Consider the following 19,616-nt stretch of genomic DNA (forward strand, 5'->3'; position numbering starts at 1 on the left):
TACAAACCCCACGTGATGCATAACAAATTACTCAACTTCAAATAGCTCTGAGGTTTTTCTATGTTGGCCAGTAGTCATAATATTATTAACATTTTAAAATACCTTAAATGCAGAATTAATGCATTGTCTTATCTGAAAAATAATAAGGTTCTTGGATTCAATGTGCTCAACAGTATTGCATTGTGGGTACACCACAAAAAGGTATTAGTTGTTACTTACTGTGTGTTGGCAAGCAGCACTGTGTTTGAAATAGTAAGAAACAAATGAAAACAAAAGAAACATATGAACAATGAAGCATTGATTGAATTATTTGATTGGACATCAAACCTCCTTTATGATGTTAGTTTACCGGTATTCCATGCTAAATATATACATAGCATGTTAAGTTATCACATAATACTTTAGTAATTATACAAGGACTGTTCCTTGTATAATAACAACAACTGTTACACTTCATTACAATGCTTCATTACAAATTGATGAAATGTTGTTAGGGTAATGTTGGTACAATGTTGATGAAATGTTGTTAGGGTAATGTTGGTACAATGTTGATGAAATGTTAGGGTAATGTTGGTACAATGTTGATGAAATGTTGTTAGGGTAATGTTGGTACAATGTTGCTGCAGAGGTAAAGAGTGTCTGAGTGTAAGTCTTACCTTTTCGTACATAATCTAATGGCTTTGATACCTTAATATAGAGATGCCCCATTGTTTGGTTTGGACTGCATTAAACATAAATCATAATCTCATAATCTTTATCCATCTTCTCTGTCACAGAAAGGGCATGATGAAGAGTGAAGCTCTCAGATGGACCTTTCTGGAAATCTCTTATTGTAGTGATGTAGTTGTTCCTCTATTCTCCATGTATTGAGCAGAATAAAGTAAATCAAATTGCACCTCAGTGTTTTGCTTATTGTAATATATTACGTGTATGCCACATATGTTTTGTGTTTGGTACAGAGTTGGTTCCTGGGTTGAGGTTTACCATCATGCTGAATATTTGTGTAATTGATACATCAAGGTTATCATGTAAGTAGACTAATACATTTCACATACAGTCGTATCACTCCAGCTTTGAATGAAATGTGAGAAATGACCATATCTCTCATAATTTCGGCCATTCGTATTTTCTGACCATGTGACCGCAGGCTGGGCCACAGTTATAGACAAAAGATCAAGAGAAGGAATGACAGATGTAGGTGTAGCCACATTTTTCCATTTCAGCCTCTGAAAAACACTGTGTTCAGTCAGGGCTTGATTGATCAACACTCTCTATGGGTGTAGATTACAGTCTAGATTGCAGTCTATAGTACACTTAGTGCACATTGTGTTGAAATCCATTGGAGTCATCGCAATCTAAAAAACAAATGACAAGATGCATACGTTTAACACTGATTAAAGTGACATCTGTTTTAGTCCATACACTGTTGTTAAGGTTGAGGCCTCCCTTGAATTCCCACTTTGCTATCTTTATGGTAAAGGCAATTCCAGACAGGAAAAACAAACTGGATTCAAGTGTTGGTGTGAAGTGATCTTTCATCAAAGTGTGATGAAAGTGTATGTTTTCACAATGAATTCAGGAGTTCTGTATCTTTGCAGCATCTTGCCCCCTAATGTATCTGAGGAGCAAGCTGCACTTCCATCTACTGGTAGAACACTGGTCTCTCAGCTGATGTAGAGGTGAAGAGGGAGGGAGATAAGTTGAACACATTTAAAGAGAAATTGAAGTTGGGAAAGTTGGGAATTCAATCAAGTTGGGGAAAAACAAAAACATATTTAAAGGGGAAGCATACAATGAATGAACTGCCGGAAAATAAATCAAATTCATATGAGAGGAGTAAATAAGGTTAGGGTAGAGGCATATTGTGCCATCAACCTATTAAAACGCTTGCTTGGTACTTTGGGAGTCAGTCTTGTACTGTAAACCAAGACATACAAATGAACAAGCCTATAACCTAAAAACTATGCTGTCCTTAGTCAAGAAATATGATTTGAATTAGAAGCAATGTAAATAAAACAGACATTTTACACAGTAATAATGTTTCATATAATGCCAACAAACACCATCACCTTTACCACTCTTACGTGTGGCTATTGCAAGAGGCTGGACCTGCATGGGTCACATGGATGACAGATTGATGATGGATACAAATAAGGTGAGTATCACACAGTGGCTGCTGCATCCAAATAGGACCCACATGTCATAGTGACAGTTGTTGGTCACCGATGGTACAGAACATTCCACTTGCCACTATCCCAGCCTACATAAGGAAAACAGAGATACATATATATATATATATATATATATATATATATATATATATATATATATATATATATATATATATTTCTTTTTAAAAAAACCTTTTGGTTATTGCACTCAAAAATATGAGGATTTTCAAGCAATGATTGTTCTTAAAGATATTCTGAAATGTTATGTACTTTTCTATTTGACAGTCAGAGAACAGTTTATGAGTTGTTCTGATATTCCAATGTTAGTTTATTTTTCTGTTAATACATCTACAGTACAGTACATACTGTATGAGCAGTGGGAACAAGCCTAAAAGAGATGAGTTGTCTGTGACCTTTCAGTCAGGCTGGAAGCAAGAACATCCCAGTACAGTCCTTGAAAAACAAAGGAGGGTCAGGTTACAACATGAGAACAGCGGTAAGGTGTCCAGTCATAATCTCTTCTGTATGACAGACAATGCATTGTGTCCCAGTGGCGATAACACGACCGCAATGGACAGCTGAGAATCAAGAGCCTATAAAGAAAGGTTGGGCCTAGAATAGACAGTGCAAATGCAGTACTTGAGACTAAGTAAGGAGCTTGATGAGAGGGTGTTGAACAATTGTGGCTCAGGGGTCAAGGTAGGTCTCGGAGACTAGAATGGCTAGAGCGTTATGGGTGATAGGGTGAAATGGTCTTCGGCAGGGAGGGGGGGGGGGGGGGGGGGGGTGATGACGACGATATTGGCCAGCAACAGTGCTCATGTCTTTAGGCAATGAAATGATACATTAAATTCAGACATGCATCCCCTTGTGTGTCTTTCCTTCATAAAAGAAGAAAAAATGACAGTTTTAATTAATTGACTTAAATATTATCTCAACCTCCCTACTTTAAAGCCCTCCGACAACAGTCATACAAGATGCTACTGTGTATGGCTCAGGATAGATTGTCTTGTTAGAAGAAGCTTAGACTAGGTATGTCAGTTCAAAGAATGAATGGCAAGAGGGAGCCAATTAATTACTTCCCCACTATTTGCGGTTGTTGTAAACATGGTTATTGTATAGTAAATATGAAATGAAACAGCAAATATAGTTTTCATATGGGGTATACAAATGGTCCAATAGTGTATATATTGATCACTGCTGTAAGGAATGAGTATTTCCTTTTAGTTTTTTATTTAATTTTTGAATAAAATTCTCATTCATTCACTCCTGTCAGGTGTACCATGTGCCTTAGTGATGCTAGAGATGGTCATAGCCTGGTTGGGGGAGCAATGGCAAAGACAAAGGATGGCAAAGACAAAGGATGACAGGAGAATAGGTAAAGGTGAGTCTGCCCACCCACTTGTATGTCAGTGGTGTTGTTTAAGGGCAGCAGATCCTTCTTTGCCAGTTAAATTTCTATCTTGAAAAACTGCCATTTATTTTCTCAATAGATTAAGAGCATGTGGTAGTGTTTGCAAGATGAAAAAAAAGAAGAGATTCATCCATACATAGATACTGTAAATGATATGTGGAGAACTATTAGTACAGTATTAATCAGTTCAATACCATTGGATTGATGGACTGCTTGGGCAAGATGCAACACTCTTAAGATTAACACTCTTAACATTAACACTCTTAACATTAACACTCTTAAGTGGCATGCCCGTCCTCACAACGTAACGATAAATCTCTCATCCAAAGGTCTTGAAGGAGGTAACACTTTCCAACGATGAATACCATTCTATTTATCACCTTGTAGATTCACACTTCCTCAGATACCCTGAGTGCTGCCCTGACCTTAAATAATTTGACACCTGATGGCCCTTGGTTCAGCACATGGCTCAGCGGGGACGAATGTCCTTTAAACATACTGTATGTATACAATACCAAATTTAATTTCACCTGTATAAACTATGTTTACGCAGTGTCTTTGTTACCAGTCTATTGGCTGAACATGTGTTTTACTTTGAAAACTAGAAGCGTCTTGCCTACTACTTGTGAGAAGTGCCTACCTAGTATTACAGTACCCGAACCATGTGTTCCTCCATGTATGGCGTAGATGTATCTATTTATGTGCACTGAGATCTTGTAATCAGGCATCAGCTGCTGCAACTGATCCTCCACTACATCAAAGGGTGAGGTGCGGACCTTCAAGTATTCCAAAGTGCTTGACAGTCAGTAGAAGGAATCCAAAAACAATTTCACAGGGTTATCTTTGGCCTCAAGGATAAAAAGAAAGACACAATGCCATGTCAACAAGATGGAGCATAGGGTCATGCTTACAATAGCTGACAATGGATAGAAGAGTGACCTTGCCTTTGAGAACCGAAATGGAAAGCTGCAGTTACCTAAATCATGAGGACAGATTAATGTAATGAGTACACGGCCATCAAGAAGTCTTCTCCTGTCACCTCATAAATCAAAAGCAATAGAAGCAGAGAAAACGTGTGTTAACAAGACATCTTACAGTATTTTGCTGCTAAACCTTTAGCAGTGCATTATTAAAACAATGACCAAAATAACTAAATTAATCTTTATAAAATATTGACATACTGTACATTATGGTTCTGACATTTTAACCTATAGGTGGAGCAAACCATCTTGTGACAATACTAACTGGCTTTGCACAAAAATACATCATCATCTGAGGGATTTTCAAACACTCAAACATTCTTAGATGATTGTGGTATACTGGGAAGAAAGATAGAGCTGCAAAGATGGAATTGTTTTTGTTCATCCACAGTTACATCGTCAAGAAAGAAGTTTGGAGTTCTAACATGAGAGACAACGCTCCCACGGCAACCAATTTCTCCCCTCCTCTATGCATACTGGAATAGCCTGTTGCCTTATAGGTCTCAAAGGTCCACACCTCCACCTCCAAATACAGATCTTTTTTTTTTAATGATCTGAATAATTGACATCATGGCTTATCTCCATATAAAGATAAACAACACCCTTTATAAAAGGAGATACAGACCAGGAGAAAGACAAGGCACCGAACCATCTGGAGGTAAGCATATAGAGGCACCGGAAAGAAGCATTATAGGACACTAACACTTGTTGTTGACACAAGATATTGTACAAAACAACGCAAAGTTGGTCAGTTAATGGATAAAGTCTCCTTTGCCTATTTCATACCCAGCAGTGAGATCATACCCAAACAAATCATCAGGGAGGCAATTCAGGTAAGAATTGTGTTTTGGTACTCTATGTCATTTGTCTGATTCTACAAGAGCGCTGTACTTGTGTTCTGCTTGGCTCCTCATCTTTTTAAAGTTTGTGTTGGTACCAAGACCCTCCTGTTGTCTGCCTAATATCTGAGGAATAGCAATAATACAGTCATAAATACAGCCATAGTAATAGTAATTGGATACAGTCAGAGCAGTACAGCTTGCAGCTCTGACGACCTACTAGTAGCCAACTGGTCTTCTACTTTTTTTGTGGTCTGTAGAGGAAGAACCACTGTTATCTAATGTTTAACCTCAGTTGTACTGTACACATCTTTCTGGTAGGATTTTACCGTATGTTATTTTACAGTATTTACAAGGAAAATATATGGTGTAATTTCAGGTACTTATTTTAAAGAAATCATTACCATTTGTGCAGAGTACTGCTTATTACTACAAATCCCAAATAAACAAGCATGTGGTTATGAGGTTATTAATGTGTAATAATACGATTTTACCATGTAATTACTAAGTAAACTCATTTTCAATTAAGCCTGGTAAAGTATGTCTACTTATCAAAGTCCTTATTCTTAATTTCACAGATTTCAGGATGGGGGACGCGTTAATGGCAGAGTTTGGTAAAGCAGCTCCTTTTCTGCGTAAGTCAGACAAGGAGCGTCTAGAGGCGCAGACCCGTGCCTTTGACATAAGAAGGGAGTGCTTTGTACCTGACCCTGAGGTTGAGTACGTCAAAGGCACAGTCAGCAGCAGAGAGGGGGACAAAGCCACTGTTGAAACTGAATTTGGGAAGGTAAATATTTTGGAAAGCAATTTTTAAAATACATAACATGCAGAAATACATAAAATAAACACTTCTGCTAATATAAGGGTATGGCCAATGAAAAAGCACATTGTATTGTCATCATCTTTATTGTTTATGTTAAACAAATGTCTCTTATAAGGCACAACACACAGCCAAAAACCTCAGATATGTGAAAATAACTTAATTGTGTACTGTAGCTATGATGAGCTATATAGATGAAGATGAATGCAATATTTAAATCACACTCACATTTCTGAAGTTAGCATTCAGCCCAGTGAGTGAACATATCCTCTTGCTTGAATGAAACAAAACATTCACTGTGGCAATTTAATCAACTCTTCTTTCAGACTGTTACTGTGAAGGAAGTTGATGTTCACCCCCAGAACCCGCCAAAGTTCGATAAAATTGAGGACATGGCGATGTTCACCTTCCTGCATGAGCCCGCTGTGCTGTTTAACCTCAAAGAGCGTTATGCAGCCTGGATGATCTACGTGAGTAATGATCAATCCACTGTACATGCTGTATCTTCATCACCACTGTACAAATGAATGAAACTAAATATGTCTCTCTTCTATTACAGACTTACTCAGGGCTGTTCTGTGTCACTGTCAACCCCTACAAGTGGCTGCCAGTGTACGATCAATCTGTTGTCAATGCCTACAGAGGCAAGAAGAGGAGTGAAGCTCCTCCTCACATCTTCTCCATCTCTGACAATGCCTATCAGTACATGTTGTCAGGTAAAATTGTAATCCATGCTTTATTATTATGTTTATAGAATATGACAGCAAATGAGCAGTGATGGATTATTGCTTTTTGTGTCAACAGACAGGGAAAATCAGTCTGTCCTGATCACGTAAGTAAACCAAGAGGTTCACTCAATGCTTAATTTTGAAATGGTGATTTGGCATAAACGTTTGTGTTTTCATTTCAAGTGGAGAATCCGGTGCTGGAAAGACTGTGAACACCAAGAGAGTCATCCAGTACTTTGCCAGCATTGCAGCTGTGAGTGGAAAGAAGAGTGCAGCAGAAGAGAAAAAGGTAAAACACAGATGTTTATTGCAAGTCTGGAATTGGAACTTTTGTTGGAAGTTGAAGCTTTTGGTGAACTTAAACATTTGTAAGCAGTAGGACTATGCTTTTATTCACAAAAAGAAAATAGCGTCATGCAATATCTGCTTTGCGCTTGTGTTCTAATGGATTCATATTATTGAATATATGCTGAGAGCATATGGACCATAGTTTAAATTCAAGCCACAATTTGAGGTAAATCAGTTATCCACATCATCCATTTTAATCGCCATACTGTAGTGTTGGTATTGAGTCCTGATGTTTTGTTCTAGGGAACGCTGGAGGATCAAATCATCCAGGCCAACCCTGCCCTGGAGGCTTTTGGCAATGCCAAGACCATCAGAAACGACAACTCCTCCAGATTTGTACGGTTTTAATATGTTTGAGGACACATTCATATTTTGGATCTCATCATAATGTAAAATACAGTACATTATACATGTGAGCATAATGTAAATGCTAATTTCAAATGTGCCATTTACAGGGTAAATTTATCAGAATTCATTTTGGAGTAAGTGGGAAGCTTTCATCTGCTGACATTGAGACATGTAAGTAAATATTCAATTGATTCAGGATTTAACATCTTGGACTGGAAATGTAACACTACATGTATTTTCCCATGCTATCCAGATCTTCTGGAGAAGTCTCGTGTCACTTTTCAGCTGAAGGCTGAGAGAGACTACCACATCTTCTATCAAATCCTGTCTCAAAGGAAACCAGAACTGCTAGGTGAGTTTTGAAAAGTACTGTATCCACAATACAGACAAAACAAAACACAAAAGGACCATGAATTAAACTGTCCCGTTCAATTATCTTCAGAGATGCTGCTCATCACCAACAACCCCTATGACTATGCCTTCATCTCCCAAGGAGAGACAACCGTAGCATCCATTTGTGATGCTGACGAGCTAATGGCTACTGATGTGAGTGAGATATTTTCACTGCTAACAGGATAATCCTCCACTGATATCAAACTGTTTCTTAAATTAAAAAATTGCCTTTCATTTGGTATCAGGAAGCCTATGACGTGCTGGGCTTCACTCAAGAGGAGAAGAACGGAATTTACAAGCTAACTGGTGCCGTCATGCACTACGGCAACATGAAGTTCAAGACCAAGCAGAGGGAGGAGCAGGCAGAGTCTGATGGGACTGAAGGTCAGTGTTGACCATAGCAATTGTACTATTGTACGAACACTTTTAAACTTAACATTCGAAAAGACTATTTAAAACACTTATCTTACCCAACAACTGAAATACTCTTTTCCAGAAGCGGACAAAGTTGCATATCTGATGGGCCTGAACTCCGCTGATCTGATCAAAGGTCTGTGCCACCCAAGGGTCAAAGTAGGGAATGAGTGGGTCACCAAAGGTCAGAGTGTCCAGCAGGTAAGTCTAAGATTGTAGTTTTAATATTTTGGTAAATCTTTATTCAGCACTTCATGGTAATACTTGATGCTTTTGTGTAAAGCCTAATATGTTTATAGCAATATTCAGTACATTTCTCTAGGTCTACTATTCTGTTGTTGCACTGGCAAAGTCAATGTATGAAACGTAATCTAGATCTTTGATTCCATATTCCATTGCCTCTGTGTAGTCTGTTATGCATTCCCCACCTCAGTAAATGCCGATGCATTTGTAAGCTTTGTATGGTGATGCACCAATTTAGGTAATTTATTATGTCCATTTCTCCAGGTCTATTACTCTATTGGTGCATTGGCAAAGTCAGTGTACGAGAAGATGTTCCTGTGGATGGTTATTCGAATCAACCTTACTCTGGACACCAAAAATGCTCGCCAGCACTACATTGGTGTGCTGGACATTGCTGGATTTGAGATCTTTGATGTAAGTATTTAATCTAAAATTGAGATACATATTTTTACAAATCTTTATCTACGTTAAATAACCTACTAAGTTTAAAATCTCTATTTAATTTATCTTAAGAGGAAAATAACTATGAATTTATCTTTCAGTTCAACACCTTTGAGCAGCTGTGCATCAACTTCACTAATGAGAAGCTGCAGCAGTTCTTCAACCACCACATGTTTGTGCTGGAGCAGGAAGAGTACAAGAAAGAGGGCATTGTGTGGGAGTTCATTGACTTTGGTATGGACTTGGCGGCCTGCATTGAGCTCATTGAAAAGGTTAGTCTGTTCAGTCTTGCAACTGTTTACTATGGTTATGTCCTATTATTTCTTGCTATTTAAATAAAACATGTTGCTTTTATGTAACTCTACTTCCCATAAACTAACTTTGTTCATCCCTCTGAATAGCCCATGGGTATCATGTCCATCCTCGAAGAGGAGTGCATGTTCCCAAAGGCCAGTGATGCTACATTCAAAGCTAAGCTGTATGACAACCACCTGGGCAAAAATCCCAACTTCCTGAAGCCCAGGGTGATAAAAGGTAGACCAGAGGCCCATTTCTCCCTGGTCCACTACGCTGGCACTGTTGATTACAACATTGGTAACTGGCTGGTGAAGAACAAGGATCCGCTGAATGAGACTGTGGTCGGACTCTTCCAGAAGTCAAACCTTAAGTTCCTGGCCAACCTCTTTATTGGCTATGCTGGTGCAGAAGGAGGTATGTTTATCAATAATATAATTTTTTTCTGCAAACACATCACAAATTGAAAATAACAATTGACATAAGTAATAATAATTATATATCTGAATGATATATTTTTCACCTTATAGGCCAGGAGGAAAAATCAGGAGGAAAGAAGAAAAAGGGCTCTTCATTCCAGACGGTGTCTGCACTGCACAGGGTAATGGTTGAGATACTTTAGAGTATGTACACTCACTGAAACCTTTATTAGGAACAGCTGTACACCTTCTCATGGTGGAGGTGGTGTAATGGTGTGGGGAATGTTTTCTTGGCACACTTTGGACCCCTTAATACCAATCAATCATCGCTTGAATGCCACAGCCAATTTGAGTATTGTTGTTGACCATGTGCATCCCTTCATGGCCACAATGTACCCATCTTCTAATGGCTACTTCCAGCATGATAATGCACCATGTCACAAAGCAAAAGTCGTCTCAAACTGGTTTCATGAACATGACAATGAGTTCAGTGTTCTTCAATGGCCTTCCCAGTCACCAGATCTGAATCCAATAGAATACCTTTGGGATGTGGTAGAACGGGAGATTCACAGCTTGAAAGTGCACCTAAAAAATCTGCAGGAATTGCATGATGCAATCATGTCATCATGGACCAGAATCTCAAAGGAATGTGTCCAACATCTTGTGGAATCAATGCCACGAAGAATTGAGGCTGTTTTGAGAGCAAAGGGAGGCCCTACCCAGTATTAGTATAGTGTTCCTAATAAAGTGTTGATTGTATTTGAGTGTATTTTATAAACCATTTAACCTGTTAATGGAATATGCAAACTACACACTAAAATATATTGTACAATTTTCCACTCACAGGAGAACTTGAATAAACTCATGACAAACTTGAGGTCTACTCACCCTCACTTTGTACGTTGCCTCATCCCCAATGAGACCAAGACTCCTGGGGCCATGGAGAATCCTCTGGTCATGCACCAGCTGCGCTGTAACGGTGTGCTAGAAGGTATCAGGATCTGCAGAAAGGGCTTCCCCAACAGAATCCTGTATGGTGACTTCAAACAAAGGTAAATAAAAATAGTGCATCTTCTCTAAAATTACCCCAATGTCTATAAATAAGTGTTCCACAGGCAATGTCTCTCATTTCACTCTTTATTCCAGATACCGCATCCTCAATCCCAATGCTATCCCTGAGGGACAGTTCATTGACAACAAGAAGGGAGCAGAAAAACTGCTAGGTTCTCTAGACATTGACCACACTCAGTATAGATTAGGACACACTAAGGTAAGTTCTATAAAGATATTCAAATATAGGCAAATAAGCACTGTCTAAGGACACAGAATCTATTCTAGAATTTGTCTATCTTTATCAGGTGTTCTTTAAGGCTGGTCTCTTGGGAACCCTTGAGGAGATGAGAGATGACCGTCTTGCTCTCATCATCACTGGACTCCAGGCTCGGTCACGTGGTCTAATTGCCAGAGTGGAGTTCCAGAAAATTGTTGAGCGCAGGTTGGTAAAGATAGTTCAGACTATGTAGACTATTAGAGGTAACGAAAGGTTGAACTCTAGCTAATAATGTTATCATTCACAGGGATGCCTTACTTGTGATCCAGTGGAACGTGCGTGCCTTCATGGGTGTCAAGAATTGGCCCTGGATGAAGATGTACTTCAAGATCAAACCTCTGCTGAAGTCAGCAGAGAATGAGAAGGAGATGGCCAACATGAAGGATGAATTCCTGAAACTTAAAGAGGCTTACGCTAAATCTGAAGCTCGCAGGAAGGAGCTGGAAGAGAAAATGGTCTCCATTCTCCAAGAGAAGAATGACCTGCAGCTCCAAGTCCAAACTGTAAGCGACAGTAACTGCAACATTTTAAATAATTGCTAGAAGTTTATTCATGGCTAATGAATACCAAGATAGTAGTCATTGAACCCTGAAAACATAAACAAACCAAAAAGGGACAAAAAACTGACTTATGAACATAGTCTTTGCCCCTCCCTCCCTCCCTCCCTCCCTCCCTCCCTCCCAATATACACCAATGATTAATCTTCAGAATATTGGCTATAAGCTGCCGTGGTAATATGAAAACATTTGCTTTCAAGAATATTACATTTATAGTCTGAAAATGACCCAAAAATTTTCTGAATGTGCAAAATATCATCAGCACATTTAACTGGGTTCAAGACAGAACAAAAGATCATCTGTATAAAGTACACCGGCCCTAAACGAAGGGGAAGACTTAAGAGCTATAGAGAGGGGTTCTATCGCTAACGCAAAAAGTAGAGGCGAGATTGGGCACCCCTGATGGGTGATACAGCAACTGCAAAAAATAAATAATTGCTAGGAGTTTATTTATGGCTAATGAATACCAACATAGTAATCAATGAACCCTGAGAGTCAGTGACCCGTATAATTTTGGGCCAAATATTTACATTAGAAGGACATGTATTACTATGTAATTACTATTCTACATAGTGTAACTAGCATTTTAATTATTCACTGCTACACTGTACTTAAAGCAGCAAACTCCCCCTAATCCAGACCTTAACTGACCATAAGCACAGTGTAACAATTAGTAATCACAATAGTTGTTGCACTGTACTAACAATAGTAATCACTCTGTAATACAAGCACTGTAATGTAAAGTGTGACTGCATTTGGAATAGCTACAGCTTAGCATTAGCATACTAGAAAGACATTTAGAAGTTATGTATACTCTAAAATGTATGTGTATGTTATCTTACAGGACATGAAGTTAAATAAACATATCTGACATTTGATCCATACAGTGAAGTATACTGTACACATAAAATGTGTGCCAAATAGCGTAAAAATAATCACAACTAAGCTTAATACCTTTAAAATATAATTTACTCATACCCTGACAGGAACAAGATAGTCTTGGTGATGCTGAAGAAAGATGTGAGGGACTGATCAAGAGTAAGATCCAGCTTGAGGCCAAATCCAAAGAGCTGACAGAGAGACTGGAGGATGAAGAGGAGATGAATGCAGAACTTACTGCTAAGAAGAGGAAGTTGGAGGATGAGTGCTCAGAACTCAAGAAAGACATTGATGATCTGGAGCTTACCCTGGCCAAAGTGGAGAAGGAGAAGCATGCCACTGAGAACAAGGTAAACGGTTCTCTGCTTTAATGTGTTGTTGTAATTCACAATACTGCATTTGACTAACAGTGTCCTGCCTGCTCTGATTATGCAGGTTAAAAACCTGACTGAGGAGATGGCAGCTCTGGACGAAATCATTGCCAAGCTAACCAAGGAGAAGAAAGCTCTGCAGGAGGCACACCAGCAAACACTGGATGACCTGCAAAGTGAGGAAGACAAAGTCAATACACTCACTAAGGCTAAAGCCAAACTAGAACAACAGGTTGATGATGTGAGTATCCAAAATACTGATTTCAAACACAATCCTAAAGTCAGACAGACACTGTGTAACCTTTTTGCGAATTGGATGTAAATATTATTGTTCAACATTAACTTTTTCAGCTTGAAGGGTCTTTGGAGCAAGAGAAGAAGGTGAGGATGGACCTTGAGAGAGCCAAGAGGAAGCTGGAGGGAGACTTGAAGTTAACCCAGGAGAGCCTAATGGATCTGGAAAATGACAAGCAGCAGCTGGAGGAGAGAATGAAGAAGTAAGACAAAATCTAAAGTGTTTGGAACTACAACACAACAAAAACACTTTCTAAAAACATGTTAAATTCAACAGGAAGGACTTTGAGATGAGCCAACTGAACAGCAAGATTGAGGATGAACAGGCCTTGTCGTCTCAGCTCCAAAAGAAACTGAAAGAGCTGCAGGTAATTTCAGCATAATTGCAGTGCCTCTATGGGGTATATTTAGACACCAAACATTAAGCTAACATTTTCTCTTCCTAGGCCCGTATTGAAGAGCTTGAGGAGGAGCTGGAGGCTGAGAGAGCTGCCCGTGCCAAAGTGGAGAAACAGAGGGCAGACTTGTCCAGAGAGCTGGAAGAGATCAGTGAGAGGCTGGAGGAGGCTGGTGGAGCCACTGCTTCCCAGATTGAGATGAACAAGAAGAGGGAGGCAGAATTCCAGAAGGTGCGCAGAGACCTTGAAGAGGCGACTCTGCAGCATGAGGCTACAGCTGCCACTCTAAGGAAGAAGAATGCAGATAGTGTAGCTGACCTGGGAGAGCAGATTGACAACCTTCAGAGAGTAAAGCAGAAGCTGGAGAAGGAGAAGAGTGAACTCAGGCTGGAGCTGGACGATGTGGTCTCCAATATGGAGCAGATTGTTAAGTCCAAGGTAAGTAGAAATTGATTGATTGATTGACTGTCTGATTGATTGACTGTGTCCGAATTCTTATACTGCCTACTGATTACTAAAAGTATATACTGCATACTAACCATACAACATACTACAAGATATCTTCAAAACATAGAACCGTGCAAACAACAAGAACAATGAATTTGGAGTGAAGTACCCCTTTAAGATATCATCAATGAGCAAATTTCTTAATTTTCAGACCAACTTGGAGAAAATGTGCCGCACACTTGAAGATCAGATGACGGAATACAGAACAAAATCTGAGGAAGGACAGCGTTCCCTCAATGATTATGCCATGCAGAAAGCAAAGCTTCAAACTGAAAATGGTATAACATTGTGAACATTCATAGTCATTATAATTATTCACATGAACAGCAATTTACAATAAGAGGGTATTTGAATGTGTTTGCATGACAACAGGGGAATTTGCCAGACAGCTGGAAGAGAAGGACTCTCTGGTCTCTCAACTGACCAGAGCCAAACAGTCCAGCACTCAGCAGATTGAGGACCTCAAGAGACAACTGGAGGAGGAAATCAAGGTATTTCTACTAAGAACATCGTCTCCATTATACTGTCATATTTACAATATCTTACAGCATAATTATGGATTTTACATATCATTGGTATAAGGCTCACCAGCCATTTAATTTCCTTTCCAGGCAAAGAATGCACTTGCCCATGCAGTGCAGTCTGCTCGCCATGACTCAGATCTGCTGAGGGAGCAGTATGAGGAGGAGCAGGAGGCCAAGGCAGAGCTGCAGCGCAGCATGTCCAAGGCTAACTCTGAGGTGGCTCAGTGGAGAACCAAGTATGAAACTGATGCCATCCAGAGGACTGAGGAGCTTGAGGAGGCCAAGTAAGTACATGTTTTGTTTTCAGAGATTCATTATTGACTGCATTGATAAACACCTTTGATCCAAAAGTAGGTTCATCACAAATACTGTTAGCAATAATGTCATGTTGAATGATTCGAACCAGTATCTTGATGCGTTGATGCGTACCAGTAATCTACATCATAGAGAGAAAGCGTCTTACACATTCTCTGCTCTAAAATGTGTTTTTGATCTTTGTCAACCAGGAAAAAGCTGGCTCAGCGTCTGCAGGATGCAGAGGAAGCTGTGGAAGCTGTTAATGCTAAATGTTCCTCCCTGGAGAAAACTAAACACAGGCTCCAGAATGAGATTGAAGATCTCATGGTGGATGTGGAGAGATCCAATGCTGCTGCTGCTGCACTGGACAAGAAGCAAAGGAACTTTGACAAGGTAATGAATCAAGGATAGTAAAACATAAGGAACAGAGAACCTTTTGTTGTCTTTACTACAATGTATAACATACATCATTGTGCTCAATGTAATTCTGTAATTAATTTTTTCAAGGTACTGGCAGAGTGGAAGCAGAAGTATGAGGAAACCCAGACTGAGCTGGAGAGCTCCCAGAAGGAGGCCAGATCTCTCAGCACTGAGCTCTTCAAACTCAAGAACTCTTATGAGGAGTCTCTGGATCATCTGGAGACCATGAAGAGGGAGAACAAGAATCTCCAAGGTAGTAGGAACATTATATCAATGCCCTCTATCATTAGATAATCATTTAGATGAGTGTGTTACAGATATGAGTTATTACATGCCGATACTTATTACAACATGTAATTCTGATGAACAATATCAAATGTTTGAACAGAGGAAATTTCTGACTTGACTGAGCAACTTGGTGAGGGAGGAAAGAGCATCCATGAGCTTGAGAAGATCCGTAAACAGCTTGAGCAGGAGAAGGCTGAGATACAGTCAGCTCTGGAGGAGGCAGAGGTAACACTGGGAAATATTTACTGTTAGGGGTAAAGCATTTACTGTTTGGAACAGTATTTAAAGGTTTCACATATTATGTGTTCCTAAAGGGTTCCCTGGAGCATGAGGAGGGCAAGATCATGAGAGCTCAGCTGGAATTCAACCAGGTTAAAGCTGATATTGAGCGCAAACTTGTAGAGAAGGATGAGGAGATGGAGATGAATAAGAGGAACCAGCAGAGAGCGGTGGATACCTTGCAAACCTCCCTGGAGTCAGAGACTCGCAGCAGGAATGAGGCTCTTAGGCTGAAGAAGAAGATGGAGGGAGATCTCAATGAGATGGAAATTCAACTCAGCCAGGCCAACAGGCAGGCATCAGAGGCCCAGAAGCAGCTCAAGGGTCTTCATTCACATCTTAAGGTAATATTTCCTGAACAACGTGAAATACAACATCATATCTACTCTACTATCTCCTCTAAAAGGGCAAGCACAATGTAAAACATAAGAAATATTGTTAAATTATCCAATATTATTATCCAATATCTCAAATTATTGTTAAATACATTCTCTCAACAGGATTCTCAACTGCAGCTGGATGATGCTCTTCGTGGCAATGATGATCTGAAGGAGAACATTGCCATGGTGGAGAGACGTAACAATCTGATGCAGGCTGAACTAGATGAGCTGAGGTCCCTGGTGGAGCAGACTGAGAGAGGTCGCAAACTGGCTGAGCAGGAGCTGCTGGATGTCAGTGAGAGAGTTCAGCTACTGCACTCTCAGGTAACACACTGACAGACAAACTCATTTTGTGCTTAAATGTACCCCACTTGAATAATATTGATATATCATATACTGTAATCGTGTAGATTATCATATAATACTTATTTATCAAAAACATGTACTGTACAGAACACCAGCTTGCTGAACCAGAAGAAGAAGCTGGAGGGCGACACATCCCAGCTTCAGGGTGAAGTGGAGGAGGCTGTGCAAGAGTGCAGAAATGCTGAGGAGAAGGCCAAGAAGGCCATTACTGATGCTGCCATGATGGCAGAGGAGCTGAAGAAAGAGCAAGACACCAGTTCTCACCTGGAGCGCATGAAGAAGAACATGGAGCAGACCATCAAGGACCTGCAGCACCGTCTGGATGAAGCAGAGCAAATCGCCATGAAAGGTGGCAAGAAGCAGGTCCAGAAACTGGAGTCCAGGGTGGGTGCATCTAGCTAAGCAACCTTCTTTTTTGTATCTTTTTAAATAGTACTGATATTTATTGCTGAATTTTTTAATAATTATTTTAAATTGAAACCCCCCTGCATCTATCATCTTTTCCAGGTGAGGGAGCTAGAGACTGAGGTGGAAATGGAGCAGAAGAAGAGTAGTGATTCTGTAAAAGGAGTCCGCAAATATGAGAGGCGCATCAAAGAGCTCACCTATCAGGTACATTAACTTACTAGCATTTTTTAAATTTATTTTTATATATTTTTCGGGCATTTCTGCTTTATTGGGATAGAGATAGTAGAGATTGACAGGAAGGATGGGTGAGAGAGAGGAGGGATGACATGCAGGATATGTCGATGGCCGGAATCGAACCAGGGACCTTGCGATGATATGGTATGCGCCTTTGTGTGCTACGCCACTGAGCGCCCCCAACTTACTGTCATTTGACAGTGCATTATCAACATAACTTAGAATCAAATGTGAGAAATCGTTTCTTTTTTGTGGGCAGACTGAGGAGGACCGTAAGAATTTGAGCCGTCTGCAGGACCTGGTGGATAAACTGCAACTGAAGGTCAAATCCTTCAAGAGAACATCAGAGGAGTTTGTAAGTATAAATAACCAAACATGTAAACAATGTATTACGAACTCTGTGATTATTGTGCTTACTAAAGATCATGTTCAATATTTTTCTCAGGAGGAACAGGCCAATTCAGGCCAGGGCAAGTTCCGCAAGCTGCAACATGAGCTGGATGAGGCAGAAGAGAGGGCTGATATTGCTGAGTCCCAGGTCAACAAGCTGAGAGCCAAGAGCCGTGATACCAGCTCCAAGGTCAGTGAAATAGCAAATCATAGATTCATCATAGACTGTGTGCACAGCATGACTAGAGCCTGAAGATTGAATCGGTTCTGGACATTACCATTTTTTCATAATCTCTATCCATGTCAGATCAGACGCTCAATTGTTCTATACCATACTGTATATTACACATGACACTTAAGGTGCCCCTATGTTTTATTTGATCAAGTGTACATACAGTAGAGCATATGGTACTGTAGGTTAAATACTATGAGAATCAAATAAGAATAAGAATAAGAAATTATCACTCCATGGTCCCTCCTCTTTATAATGATCATAAATACAATTCCTGAAAAGAGAGTGGGGACAGCATTCTCCAGCAAAATACATTTCTAATAATTAGTCAGATGCAAAGGTTTTGCCATGAAGCCTTACTCAGCATTTGATGGCAAATGTGTCCATATCTGAATAAATCTGTGTGTATTTTAATCTACTCATTCTCTCTGTCACAGAAAGGACATGATGAAGAGTGAAGCCTTTGGTGGACCTTTCTAAAAATCTCTTGATTGTAGTAATGTAGTTGTTCCTTTATTCTCTGTATAACAGAATAAAATAATAAAGTTCATTCAAATAACACCTTTTTGTATTGTGTGTTTCCTGTATGCAACCAGTCTATTACCTCTGGGATTAACATCAAAGTAACCTTGTTGAGACCAGGATTTCCTAGTTTGGAGAGCCTGGGGAAATCCTTTGCAGAAAGTAGCTTCAAAGGGGTGGAATCCCATTTTAAATGAGCGGTGCCTTGTGACACGTCATACCAATCAAATACCTTGCTTGGGTGGAGCTAAAAAAATAACTGAATTCAGTTCCTTCTACAATGTTGTAAGCTTGCATAGGCAACAACTATTTGCTCTGAAAAGAGAACGCACATAACAACAAACAACCATTCTACAAGCATGTGGGGGGAGTGGAAGTAACATCCAATGAAATTGTGAGGGGTGGGGTGGGGAGTTTTATTGTTATTATGGAGGATGTTGTTGTTTCGAACTTCCAACTGAATTTCACAGTGGTGGCCATTTTCCAACAACTTACTCTGTGCTCCTTTAAAGTGAAATTGAAGACCATATAAATAATTACTTTGGGTGTCAGTTAACACCAAGTCCATTTTCTAACAACCTAGGTTGATATAGACATGGATTTACAGTTTATTTATACATATAGTATATACGATAAGCATATTTAATAATTTGTATTGTCATAAAACCTATAGTAGTACTACTACACACTCATAGAATTTTATTATCTTAAACTTTGTGTAACTTTATGCAACTTTCATTGTCTACACCTCTAAGAAAATGGACTAGATAGGAATTGACCATGACCTTAACTTCTGCGGAGAAGACTTTTATAGGCTGTCACAATCTAGTCTGGATCTCAATGTATCCCTACCTCACAAGCTGCCCACCGAAATCAGAGAGAAGCACTCAGCAAGAATTTCACAGGGTTATGTTTGTGCTCAAAGACAACGGGTAGGTCACAATGTTGTATAAATAGAACAGAGTTAAGGTTACACCTAGCTAGCCAGAAACTTCAGTGACAGCAACAATTAAACACAGTTAAAATGGATGTCTTAAGCCAGACGGACACTGTGTGTTTTTCACAAATGCAGACGATTCCAACCAATG

General features: G+C 39.6%; 1 protein-coding gene and 1 pseudogene across 2 annotated transcripts in view; both read left to right on the top strand.

Annotated features, from left to right (window-relative positions):
* The first annotated feature begins 5,353 nt into the window (after positions 1-5,353).
* The window catches only part of LOC310805626 (myosin-7-like), a 34,362-nt pseudogene continuing 20,099 nt past the window's right edge, over positions 5,354-19,616 (top strand). The window contains exon 1 of the transcript XR_014555078.1: positions 5,354-5,398. The product of XR_014555078.1 is annotated as a myosin-7-like (transcript). The remainder of the gene's footprint in view (positions 5,399-19,616) is intronic.
* On the top strand, positions 5,991-18,470 carry LOC310805615 (myosin-7-like; the record flags this gene model as incomplete). The annotated part of the gene is made up of 37 exons (XM_083671380.1): positions 5,991-6,191; positions 6,551-6,694; positions 6,784-6,940; positions 7,029-7,056; positions 7,136-7,241; positions 7,544-7,636; positions 7,756-7,819; positions 7,902-8,000; positions 8,091-8,194; positions 8,287-8,425; positions 8,538-8,656; positions 8,963-9,112; positions 9,241-9,411; positions 9,541-9,850; positions 9,964-10,034; positions 10,699-10,904; positions 10,999-11,122; positions 11,211-11,347; positions 11,430-11,685; positions 12,726-12,968; positions 13,054-13,230; positions 13,341-13,486; positions 13,561-13,651; positions 13,730-14,119; positions 14,340-14,466; positions 14,561-14,679; positions 14,800-14,996; positions 15,219-15,402; positions 15,517-15,682; positions 15,818-15,942; positions 16,032-16,340; positions 16,497-16,700; positions 16,830-17,126; positions 17,250-17,354; positions 17,644-17,739; positions 17,830-17,964; positions 18,444-18,470. The coding sequence occupies 37 exons, from the start codon at positions 5,991-5,993 to the stop codon at positions 18,462-18,464; spliced, it is 5,811 nt and encodes a 1,936-aa protein (XP_083527506.1). The 3' UTR covers positions 18,465-18,470.

This window comes from Argentina silus (assembly GCF_951799395.1).
Source record: "Argentina silus genome assembly, chromosome: 1".
Taxonomy (NCBI): domain Eukaryota; kingdom Metazoa; phylum Chordata; class Actinopteri; order Argentiniformes; family Argentinidae; genus Argentina; species Argentina silus.